We start from the raw sequence: 12,836 nt of genomic DNA on the forward strand, positions 1-12,836 counted from the left end.
GAAAAATTGTGGATTTTTCATCATTATTATATACACAGGACATCTAGCATGTTCTCTGACACGCAGGTCTTCGGAAAATATTTAAAGAGTGAATGAACAGATATAGCACCATTATTGATCTCCCTGTTAGGTTTAGAGCCATAGTTTAGAAGTGCTTATAAAATAGTTCATAGATCTGCTGTCTCTATCCCAGAAATAGTTGTTTCCTTGGCCAAGAGCTTAGAGAAGACACAGTGCTGATGGTAACACTGGCATGAACGTGCGTGGCTGACTCATGACTGGAGGAGATGTTTACACCCCCATCACTGTGTCCTCTGCCAACCAGAGGTGCTTTTCCCCCACTCTAACCATTGTGGGCTTTAACTACTCTAATTCAGAACTCTTCCTGTCAGTAAACATCTAACAAGTTGTTAGACTACACTAGCCTCTGGATTAAACAGCCATTCTACAAATACAATTGGCTTTAGAATCTTGGATTGAACTAGCCAGAGAGTAAAATTCCAAGGGTTGGGGATTGAGAGACCTCATGGCCTCTGCATCAGCTCTTACTTCCTGCCCTGCTTGACTTCCAGTCCTGACTTCCTTTGGTGATCAACAGCAATGTGGAAAGTAAAAGCTGAAATAAACCCTTTCCTCTTGCTTCTTGGTCATGATCTTTGTGCAGGAATAGAAACCCCGATTAAGACACCAATATAGCCGGGCGGTAGTGGCGCATGCCTGTAATCCCAGCACTCTGGGAGGCAGAGGCAGGCGGATTTCTGAGTTCGAGGCCAGCCTGGTCTACAGAGTGAGTTCCAGGACAGCCAGGGCTACACAGAGAAACCCTGTCTCGGAAAAACCAAAAATCCAAAAAAAAAAAAAAGAAAAAAAAAAGACACCAATATATGTGAAGCAGGTGCTCTATCCCTAACCCTAACATGACATTTCTTTTCCTTTTAGGTTTTTTCTTTTTCTTTTTGGCTGCATGCACATCTGTGTGACGGTATTAGAAGCCCTGGAACTGAAGTTAAAGATAGGCCTGAGCTGCCATGTAGGTGCTGGGAATTGAACTCAGGTCCTCTCCTCTGAAAGAGCAGTTACTGTTCTTAAACGCTGATCTATCTTTCCAGCACCATGTTACATGGCATTTCTATTCGGGAATGATTTGATGATTTGAAGTGTACAGTGGATGTAGGTTACATATCAATCAATCTTGTGCTGTTCGTATCTGCAGTGGTTCTGAAATCAGTCCCGAGTATTAAGGGATGACTGTATAAATTAAACTCCACTGGTACACAGAAGGATGTATTTGCTGTCCACATCAGAATGCAAAACCAACTGCAGGTTTCCTTGTTACTGATTTTCATACTCAGCATCCCTCAAAAGACCACCAGGAATCCGGGCCGCTTCTTCCCAGGATGCAACAGTGCTGGACCAACACATTCCCACCCTCCTTTACTGAGCCCAGGGAGTGCTGCCAGGCACCAAGCACTTTAGTTAGTCTTGCGCTGTTTCTTCTTCCTCCTCATCCAAGGATAAAAAAGTTTTGTCAGGCACAAGGTTACACACAAAATGGGCCTGTAGGGTCTCTTGTTCAGCTCTGCTCTTTGAGTCTCAGTTTCCCCCATCTGTTAGGTGTATGATACAGGCAGACCATTTTAGGGCTCTTCCTAGTTTCAAGAAAGTGTAGGTGGGGAAGCTGTAAAAGTGGGGAAGGAGGAAACTAGTCTCCAGAAGGTAGCTTCAGTTGTGTTAGTCCACCAGGGCATACCTGCCAGGGAACCTGGGTAGCCGGGAGCCTAGCTGCCGCACAGAAGTCCGCAGCGAGCCAGTGCACAGAACCCCAGGGAAGTACCCAAAGATCATTGGCAAGGCGGGAAACTCAGTGGGCTGAGAAATTTCAGCTAGCCACAAGTCAGGCTCCAGAAGGACAAGGATCAGCTTGGTCCCGAGGGGCGGGGCGGGAGCAGTGGTGGAATCAGGAAATTCCTTTTTACTGTGGGCCCTCCCTACTCCTTTCCAGGGTAACAGTTTGTCCCAACCTAGTTTCCCCCAAGAAAGAGAAAACGAAATATGCCTTGGGTTTCCCCGCCCCCTGCTGGGGTTTGTAGCTTGCGTGAGACCTCAAGAACACCGGCGCGCCTGAGTTCTGGGCCTTCCCGCCGGCAGGGAACGGGACCAATCCTCAGCGACTCCTCGGGCTCCCGAGCACGGTGCCATTTGGTCCCCGAGCTCTGGGAGGCGTCCCCAAGCACCACTCCGGTTCAGCTTAAGGTGGCGTCACGTGAGCTGCGGGGGAGTGGGAATCCAGGGAGTGGGCGGTGGCGTGCACGCCCGGAGGGGGCCGCCCAGTCCACCTATTTGCACAGAGACCCGCCTGACGGATGCCAGGAATTCCCAATGAGAGGCGCTGGGGGGAAGTTTGGGCAACTCGGCCTGGCCAATAGAGAACCTCGGGAGGGCTCTGCCCCTTCTCCCCGCCCCCGCCCGCCTCTGCTCCCGCAGCGCGAGTGTTCACAGAGCGCAGTGTGCGTGGAGATTAGGTCGGAGCGCGCGTCTCAGGGAGGCAGTCCGCGAGCTCCAGCCGCCTTCGTCAGCAGCAGCCTCGGCGAGCAGAGCCGCGGCGGAAGCGGGCGCAGGGGAGCGAGCCCGGCCCCGCCACCTCAGCCCAGCCCAGCCCAGCCCAGCCCAGCCCAGCCCAGCCCAGCCCAGCCCTGCCGACTCCCTCCCCACACCCGGGCAGCAGCCACCGTCGCCAGGAGGAGAAGGTGGAGGGAGAAATCCAGCCGCTAGCACGCACGCACCATCATGGACCATTATGATTCCCAGCAGACCAACGACTACATGCAGCCTGAAGAGGACTGGGACCGGGACCTGCTCCTGGATCCGGCCTGGGAGAAGCAGCAGAGGAAGGTTAGCAGCCACCCCCCACCCACTACAGCCCCGAACCCTGATCCGCTCTGCCCGCTGCACTCCTGGGCTCCCGGTTGGAAACCAGTTCCCGGCGCGCAAGAGCGGAGGCGGGGACATCGCGGCCACGGCGAGGTTGGGTATTGGGTTACAGGCACCGGGCGGGAGAGCGGAGCACCCCTGCTCTGGAGCCCGCGAACAGCTAGCCGCGGCGCGGAGAGGTGGCGCCGCCGGCAGGCAGATAGCCTCGGAGCGGGTGGTCTGGGCCACCCCGGTGCTGCTGAAACCGTCTACCCGTGGGCAAGGCGCGGGGGCGATGCTCCAGAGGCTGGGGCTGAGACTTAGGTTTCATGGCTGCTTACTTGGGATCGATTTTCCCCTTCTCTTTTTCCTGGCGCCTCCATATGGCGTGCGGTGGCAGCACGCTTCCTGGGCCGCCCCTGGGGCTCTGTACCATAGAGGCAAGCTACCCCGGTCTCTGCACTCCGAGCTGGGTCCGCAGACTATAGACAGAGCCGGTGTCGAAGGGTTTGGCGACCTCCTCGGGATCTACCTGGAAGTGGACGTGCCGGAGTGCGGCTGGAGCTGAGGGGGTCGTTCGCGGGCTCCCCAGGGCCTTGTGGGGGCGGGATCAGGACGGTGAACGGTTTTATTGCTTAACTCAGTGAACTGGTGGCTGCAAGCCTTGCATCTGCGTTCTGCCCTGTTCTTTGGCTGGCGAAACGCGAGTTTGAGTAGCTTGGCTCTAGTTGGGCTCCTGGAGGAGAGACAGTCTAGGAGATATTTGGGGTTGTTCTTCGAGGATCCCTGCTTAGCCACGGCCCTGTATCCTAGTCGCCATCGGCGAGGTTCAGGATATGCTGCCCGGTCTGAGCTGGGAAATTGGCGATGGGTCCTGAGCGTAATGGCTAGTGGCAGGAAGAGGTCAGAAACCACTCTTGGTTGGGGAAGGGGAGGCATTAACCCTACCATGGCTTCCTGAGCAGAGAGTGCTTTTCTCAGGCGGCCACATACCCTGACCCCCCAACCCCCAGTTCCCGGCCAGTCCCTCCCCATTTTATACCCCCCCACACACACTTCGTGATCTGGGAATGGGGGTGGGGGTTACAGGATGGCGCGTCCCTCTGGATAGTGCGGTTAGGGCTGGGCTTGAGGGAGAATGCTCATGTCCAAAAATGGTAACATTCATTCCCTTTTTTAAACTTAAAAGGGGGGGGAGTTTAGTGAGCCGGCTGAAGTTTTTTTTTCTCAGCTAAAGGCATCCTGTATTAGCTCACTCAGGAATCCTAAGCCCCGAAACGGTGCCCTTTTACTCATTTCATCAGACTAGCAGAGGTGATTTAAAACACACCACAATGCGCTTCCTTAAACTGGCGACCTGGGGCCCTGCCCCTGTCTCTTACTGCCACAGCAACTTAAGAGCGTCCCTTGGCTTTGAACTGACTTCTTTGTAATGTATTGGTAGCTTACAGACACCGCCCTCTTCCTGTCAGCCCCTCCCCCTCTTCTGGGAGGACTGAGGGCTGAGGGTCTTTCCCCCTTCTTCACTGCCGAGTTTATTTCCTGGGACTGTTGGTGGAACAGAAAACTGAGTGAGCAGTTTGGAGATTCCCAGGGAGGATGAGAGATCTCCCTCCTTCCCCTATTTCTTTATATAAAAACAAATGTTTCTTAAAGTGACTTTTTTTTTTTAAGTGTGCATTGATGTTTTGCCTGCATGTATGTCCCTATGAGGGTGTCAGATCTCCTGGAACTGGAGTTACAGGCAGTTATGAATTGCCACGTGGGTGTTGAGAATTGAACCTGGGTCCTCAGAAAGAGCAGCCGATGCTCTTAACTGATGAGCCATCTTTCCAGACGTTAAAAAAAAAAGAAAAAAGAAAAAAATCTTTCTTTTAAGATTTTAAGTTGGCTAGGAGGGGTGGGATCAGAATGGTGAAAATCTTGGGATCTTCCATGGAGAATAGAAGTCCCTTCCAGGAGTCTACCTTTGTGCTGGAAGAGACAGGAGTGATGGAGCTGTTGAAGGGCCAGGCCTGTGTCCAGATCCTGAGCCTTGGGCCGATATGCACACTTATATTAAAGAATGAATGGCTGGACAAACATGTTCAATAGAGTTGTAGAGAAAATGATAGCTTCCCAGAACACTGACCTGGGTAAGAACAGACATCGGGGGAATTTGGTCATCTCCAGGCATATGCAACATATGTAGGCTGATGTTGGCTAATGTGGGCAACATGGTAACCGTTTTATCTTGGAGATGCCAGCAGCCTGTGAGCTAGACACATGTGAGGATGAGTACACCAGTTAAGAGAGAAGTAGCTTGATCTGAGGGCCCGTGTACGGCGCACTGGAAGCAGCTGGTGGAAGGATGGAGAACTACTAAGTCTGGCATCCCAAGGCAGTGGGGTTTGCAATCAGGGAATCCACATTTGCTTAGGTTAATAGTGGGAGTCTGGCAGAAGGCTCTCTGCTTTTGTCTGGAATGCCTGGTCTAACTAAGGTTGCGGCCCTGGCTGTTCATTCTCTATTGCCTTCTGTGAGCCTAAGTTTCCTCACCTGCAGAATTTTAGCCCCGTGTAGTGTTAGCAGAATAATAGGGGCATTTTTTTTTTAAAAGCTTAAAGGAGCATCATGTAGGGTTTGCTATTCTTCCTACTGACTGGGAGTGGGGGCGGGTATTCTATGGGACCACCGCATGTGAGTGAACAGGTCCAAAGGAGGCAGGGGAGAATTGAGGTGGCCCGGTGCAGTGGGAGCCGAAGGTCAGGGCATGAGAGGCAGAGGGCAGCTTGCTTTTAGCCCTGGTGCAGCATAGCTCTTTGCGAGACGGTGGGCAAGTCACTTATTTCACCTCTCTGTGTGTGGTGTGTGTGTGTGGGTATGGCTATGTGGTGGCTAGAGACCGATGTTTGGCGACTTCCTGAGTCACTCTGTACTTTTTATTGAGATAGAGTTATTCTATGCCCTGCCCTGGCTGGCTTGGAACTCTGCAATGTAGAACAGATTGGCTTTGAACTCAGAGACACCATGTGCCTCTGCTTCCACACCTGGCCAACTCTCCACTTTGTTTTTGAAAAAGGGGGTGAGGCGTGTGTGGGGGTCTCTCTCTCACAGAACCTGGAGCTCTTGACTCAGCTAGTCTGGCTAGCCAGCAAACTCCAGGGATTTGCCTGTCTCTCTACCCCGGCTAGTGCTGAGCTTACAGGCCTGTGTCACTGTACCCAACTTCTTATGTGGGTGCTAGAGATTGAATTTAGGTACATTTAGTACTTGTGCAGAAAGCCCCTTCGTGCCTGGGCCATCTCCCCTGCTCTGAGCTTTTTCTAGCTAAAGTTTCACAGATGCACTGTGAATGTTCACTGACTGTGAGCCAGGCTGAGTTTTAGGTGGCGGAACTGGGACGTTGAGTGAGACGGAGCAGATCTCTCTGTTGTTGCCTTGTCTGTGAACCTGATGCATTTCTGCCCAACTCCTCTCCCCCTTTCCCCAGTTCTTAACCCGCTCCTCTGAAATGGTGTGGTGGGAACTACTTTCTTCGTGGAGGTGGATGCAGGTAGAAGCCTGAGCAGGCAGGAGGCATGACTCAAGGAGCCAAAGGGGGGTGGGGTGGTTGTACTTATCCCTTCTTCTAAGAATGCTTTGGGGCAGAGTTCTTGGGGCTGGTCCACCTACCTCCAAATGCAAAGTAAGGCTACAGCATAGAACCCGTGGACCAGAGGAGGTGCAGCTTGGATTACCTTCCTGACTTCCAAGATCAGGCCTGAAGTCATCTCTCTTTCCCAAGACAGTTCTTTTCATGATGACCAAAGGTGTCTCTCTGTGTGTTCCCTCTCTGCGATCTTGCCACACCTTTGAGTATACGAGCACAGGTGTAAGGCAGGCTAAAGGGAATATTGACTTGGAGTCTTGGAGTCACGTCTTGGGTCTGTCCTCTTTCACCATGACCTTGGGCCAGGTCCTTTAAGCTTCGACTCAGGCTCCATACTTGTAAAAATCAGTTGATGCAAAAAAAAAAATTTTTTTTTAAAATGTGCATTGGTGTTTTGCCTGCATGTCTGTGTGAAGGTGTCCGGTCCCTTGGAACTGGAGTTACAGACAGTTGTGAGCTGCCATGTGGGTGCTGGGATGTGAACCTGGGTCCTTTGGGACAGCAGCCAGAGCCCCTAACCACGGAACCATCTTTTCAGCCCCCTAGCTGATGCAGTTTCAACTTGAGATGTAGGATGGTACTTCTGCTGCCAAATTCTATTTTCCTCTTCTCTCTGGTCTTGGAAGTTCTGGGTGACTGGATATTCCCACAGGTGTCAGCCTTGGGGCCTTTCATAATAAAAAGACAATCAATATTTGCTGAGTGTTCACTGGCTGTTGGCAGGTGAATGAAAGTGGCTGCGGGTAGGACGCAGGTAGGCTAGGTCTCAGCAAGATAGGCCACCTCACTCATTCACACTGGCTTCTGGGCAGCTGGGCAGTGTCGTAGGGGCTTACCTACAACTGCCCAAATGGAAAGGGCTTGTGTGGATGGACTTACCTGGGAAGGATTAGACATCCCAGCCAGGGTGGTTCCCGTTGGAAGTGAAATTAGAAAGAGCAAAGACTTGGCTTTTCCATTCTCAGATTCCTCATAGTCTGTCCTCTTGACTGCCATGCCTGTGACACTGTCTTTGGGGCCAAGAACCCAGGCTGCCCTGTTCTTTCCTGAATTTCTGATGTTGAGCCCAGGGACAGGACTGACTGAGGCTGCTGCTTGGGGACATAGATGCTCTTTGTTCTAGATAAAGACTCAATCCTAGGCCTGCATCTGGTTCTAGCTTCTGCAGATGAATGTGTACTGAGTGTGCTGGGGGAGGGGGGATCTAAAGGTTGGCTTCCTCAGACTTTTGTCTAGCTGTGCCATCTTGGATCTACATAGTAAATTCTAGGCCAGCTCTAGACCCTCCCTTAAAGCCCCTTCCCCTACCCAAAAAACCCAACCAAAAACCAAAAATAAAACTTAATCAGAAAGTACTTAAAACTTGTATCATCATGACATAGTGCAAGAAACTTGACACACCGAGAGTGAACGTCTGAATGTCCTTTTTTTTTTTTTTAAATTTATTTTATTTATATTAGTATTGTATAGCTGTCTTCAGACACACCAGAACAGGGTATCAGATTATGTTACAGATGGTTGTGAACCAACACGTGGTTGCTGGGAATTGAACTCAGGACCTCTGGAAAAGCAGTCAGTGCTCTCAACCCCTAAGCCATCTCTCCAGCCAGAATGTCCTGTAGGAGCCATTTATTTAGCCCAGGAATTTGCCCGCCCTCACACCTCCTGGCAACTTCCCCAAGCTCACTTTACCCTAGAACTTGATGGAGCCCTTCCTCTTCAAACCCTGCTCCACATGGGTAGGCTGGGAGCAGGTGCCCCTCCCCCCACTGGTTAAGCAATGGACAAAGCCTGAAGAAGTGGGGGAGGGAAGGGTTGGGCCATTAGGCCACAGATGCCAGCTGGCCCCAGCCCAACCAGGTATGAGAAGGCCTGGCTTGTGGCCCCACAACCAGAGTCTCCAAGTTGAGGGGCACTAGTGGTGGGTTTGTGGGACCAAGAGGCTGACAGGCTCCCGAAGGGTACGTGGCCAGCGTCTTCTGGAGGAATCTCTTCTCTGAGGATGGCTTTTGGGAGGTGCTCTCTAAAAAGGCCTGGCACTGGGCACCTGGTTGATGGCCACAGACTGGAAATTGGGCTTAAGGGCTTGTCATACAAGACGTACTTTTTATGGGTCTAGAGCTGAGATGGGGTAGCCCCAGCTGAGATACAGACTGGCCATGGTGTTCTGCTGTGGCTCCTGGAAAGAGGTCAGTCCTAATGTGGTTGAATTGTCGAGATGACCTAATGCCATTGAATCACTGAGATGGCGACTGGACCAGTTACAGGGTGTTAACTGAACACCCTGGGTGCTCTGTCTTGTGGGTCACGACACCTGCAGTTTACATGGAGAAACTGTGGTGGTGGTGGCCTGGGGGGTGGGTCTCATGTAGCCCAGGCTGGCCTTGATTATATTTTGCTTATCTGAGAATGGCCTCCTGCCTCTACATCCTAAGTGCTGGGAGAACTGATAAGTAACAGCACACACTGTGGCGCTGGGAATTGAACCCCGCGTTCTCATGCATGGTGGGCATACATTCTACCAACTGAGCTGTATCTCTAGCCTCTGGTCTTTTACTTACTGAGAGTGATGCTTAAGCCATGCTGTCCAAGCAGGTTATTGGTCAGACTCCTAGGGCTCACACCTCCTTAGGGTCCTCCCAGCTAGTCAGCCCCAGTGATGGATCCCCAGGCTGACATGTGGCCAAGGGTTACCTGCTCTACTGGCCTTGCCTTGTCTCCTCAGGATATGGCCAGTGGCTTCACATCTCTACAGGAGCAGTCCTGTGAGCTGGGCCCATCCACTCAGCAAGAATTCTGTCAGGGCTAGGTGTGGGACTCATCCTTTTCTTGAATGGGAGACAGAGGCAGGCACATCTGTCTACCTGGTCTAGGTCGTTAGTTCCAGGCCATGCACACAGTGAGACCCTGTTGAAATAATAATATGCCGGCAGGTTCTACACCTGCATGGGACAGTGAGGGGGACAAAGAGTTCCTCAGACCTTCTACCAAGGCCTTCCATTGACTGGAGGTTATTTGACAGGGCTTTGGTGGGCGGGGCACTAGGAGTTCAGCCAACAATAGGTATCCTGAAGGCCCATATGCATGTGTGTCCCTGTCCTATGTCCCTGGTGGAGAACTGTCTGACCTTTTCAGGATCTCAAGGTCAGGGTGACAGCGGCCTTGGGATCTGAAGCCGGTGGTCCCATCCCCCTCTGTTGTTTGCTCTGCAGTGCTGCTTATAAAATAGTCTGCACGCGTAGGAACATTAAGCAAAGATGGATATATACAAATAAAACCCCAGGGGTGGACATGTTCTGGAATTAGACTGTGGTGGTGGTGTTTGCGTGGCCTTGTGAATAGATTCAAAATTACTGGATTGCGCATTGCGAAAATGGTGACATTGATGTTATGAGAACTATGTCTCGATTGAAAAACCCAAGAAAAGACTAATAATATAAAGAAGAAGAAGCTGACAGCTGCCTGACATCCCACCTTCCAAATGTGAATACTGTCACAGGAGTTCAAATGGTATCGGCCCGCCTCATAACAACGTATCCTTACTTTGGTAGCAGTGCCCTCCCCCACCCCATTTCTTCTTGCTCGCTCTCTGCTCACGGGCTGGGGTTTGGAACCATGAGCTGTGGTAGGAGTAGAGCTGAAGAGTCATCAGGAAGAAAAGCGAGTCATCTGATTGGCCTCTTGGAAGCTGCCTGAGAGTATATGACACATAAACATCAGAACAGGGCTGGGGAGGAAAGGTGGGTTTTCCTATCGTCCCAAGTCCCACCTTGTGAGAGAGTCCTGGGGGTGTTCAAATATAAGCCCCGTTGGACTATGGCTACTTCCCTTCTCGCCTTCTGCTGTCGCCAGGGTCAGCAGGCAAGGGTGGCTTTCCTCAGGGTCAGGGCAGGCATGGGCTGGGGAGGCAGCCCCACCTCCTTGGAAAGTTGCCTAGCAATAGTGGGAAGGTGACTTAGCCCGCTGTAGAGGTGGGAGGAGAATAAAAGGCAGTGAGGATGGGAACTGGGTGTAGATGCGGAGGATGCTGTTCCCCTGGAAACTGCCTGCTTGGTCCTTGGCTGCCATGGGCCTCTCGTAGGACTGTGAGTTGCTATCCACTGAGATGGATCAGAGTCTTCTCCAAGATCGTGTCCCAAAAGTTCCAGGGTGGAGGAACCCTTGCATGCCAGGTATTCAGTCAGACAGGCTCAGCCTGTAAGCCAGGCACCCTCAGTCAGGGGCCTCCGTCAGCGTTCGCAGCAGCAGGGAACAGATGTAGGGTGGTCACTCTTCCTAGAATGATCTGAATTTAGGGACAGAGTAAGATGTTCCTGGGGCCCACAGAGAAAGGGTTGGACATGAAGCCCCAGGTGTTCATTTTGGTTTGAAATGTTTTATAAGCAAAAGGTACTGAAAGGGAAATATAAACACACTGTCCACTTCCGGGGAGGGAAGGGAAGAGCCTCAAGGGTGGACTGGCCAGGAGAGCTGTCTGTTTTACATCAGTCAACCAACAAGTAAAAAGACCAACGGCTCACAGTGATTAAAGGTTAACTGACTGAGATGACCTTGGTCTGCATGCCTCTTCAAGGAAGGCACGGTTAGTCTCCTTTGCTAGATGGGAAACTGAGTCACGGAGAAGTAGCTTGCCCAGGAGCTGACTGGCTAATAAGCTGAGTTATGAACAAAACTAGACGGATTAACTTCCGAATTCTGACTTTTAGCCATCTGTACAGTCACACCCGCTGCTGTGAAGGGGCTTATGACTTAACTGAGACTCAAGTCTCAAATGTGGGTGAATACTACCTCAGGGCGGGATGTAATCAGGGGCTCATTTTATGATTCATGGGTCTTCACATTTATACTCTTGTATTAATTGTGATGTGATTTCTTGCCATTCATGGCGATGAGCAAACGTGTGAGGACTCATCTCCATTTTAGGGTAGAGAAAACGAGGCTCAGAAAAGTTAGGTGACTTTAACCAAGGTCTGGACACAACTTGAATGTGGAGGGAGTCTTAGCTGGACAGATCCTGGATGACTCAAACACTTCTGAAGTTGGTTGGAGGGTTGGGGGGAGGGGGATGCCAGTAGCTACACTGTGCACCCCCAAGGTGCTCCTACCCGTGACTCCAGCTTTTGGGGTTCAGTCACCTCCTCCCTGTTGCTTCCTTCTCTCACCTGCCCTGCCCTTTGTTTATGGTCACCCAGGGGGCCCAGCAAGGCTTTGCCCCAGGCCCCAGGACTATTTTGATTGCAGGTGTCCACTCTTTAAACCTAGAGAGTAATGTTCGGAGAGGCATAGAGGGAAAGTTGAGGCTTAGGCTGGTTTTTGCCATAACAGGACGTTTCTGGGCCAGGCTGAGCAAAGGGCTCCTGCTGGAGGGCAGTGCCATTTATTGAGCACTGAGCATTGTAGGGCCTCAGAGTCTAAACCAGAGGCCCCAGCTGTCGGTTCTGGGTAGGAAAACAGCCAGTCAGGGAAGGTGCCTCTTCACTCACCTTGCTTCTGCTGCTTGGAGGTTGGGGCCTGTGGGGCTGTCTGGAGTAGGGTTGCAGGCCTAGGATTATGTTGCCAAGCTACAGCTTAGAGGGCCCTGAAGACTTATTTATTTTAGCTGTTTGAGACAGGTTTTTGCTCTGTAGCCCAGGCTGACCTGGAACTCACAGTGTAACCCACTCTGACTGCCAAGGCTCAACAATTCTGCCTTGGTCTCCTAAAGGCTAGAATTATAGGCGTGTTATAGGTCTGAGCTACCTTGCCCTTCTTCTGAAGAAGGATACTTTAGTATAGGCTTAATCGCAAGGATAAAGGGAGAGAAAGGTGCTCAAGGAAGTAAGGCACACCTAACAAAGCATGGGTGTGGGCTTCTCAAAGAGGAGTTTCAAAAAGGGACAGAGAAAGTTGCCCTTTTAAAGTGACCGTTTAAAGCCGTCTGAAGAGGTGGAAATGATAGGAGAAAGATGGTGTTGGGTTCCATTTTTGAGCTGTAGGTAAAATGCCACAGGGGACATTTCAGAACCTGGAGGTGAATGATCTCCCTCAGGCAAATCTCTTAGTGTATCTTATCTTCCCTTAGGCCAGGAGACCTCTTCCCTTGTGGATGGAGGGGCTGTGAGAGTCAGGTCCTCGCTTCTCATGTCCCACACAGAGAGGCCGAACAGCTTGTATTTTGGGGGTGGAGAAAAAGTGGGACCTTTAATCCCTCTCAGGCCAATGCTCGCCTGGAACTGGGGCCCTGTCCTTCCCTGCCTTGTTAGCTGAAGCACAGACCCCTTTGTGTCTCTCTGGCTGCCAGCAGCCCCTCTGTTGT

General features: G+C 51.5%; 1 protein-coding gene across 3 annotated transcripts in view; it reads left to right on the top strand.

Moving 5' to 3' along the window:
* Positions 1–2,679: 2,679 nt before the first annotated feature.
* The window catches only part of Actn1 (actinin alpha 1), a 94,341-nt gene continuing 84,184 nt past the window's right edge, over positions 2,680–12,836 (top strand). The window contains exon 1 of one of the 3 annotated variants that reach the window (XM_052185566.1): positions 2,680–2,892. In XM_052185566.1, coding sequence (XP_052041526.1) covers positions 2,788–2,892 — 105 coding nt within the window. In that variant the 5' untranslated portion in view covers positions 2,680–2,787. The remainder of the gene's footprint in view (positions 2,893–12,836) is intronic. The other 2 variants (XM_052185564.1, XM_052185565.1) reach the window with 2 other exon arrangements.

The sequence above is a fragment of the Apodemus sylvaticus genome, chromosome 6, assembly GCF_947179515.1.
Source record: "Apodemus sylvaticus chromosome 6, mApoSyl1.1, whole genome shotgun sequence".
NCBI lineage: Eukaryota > Metazoa > Chordata > Mammalia > Rodentia > Muridae > Apodemus > Apodemus sylvaticus.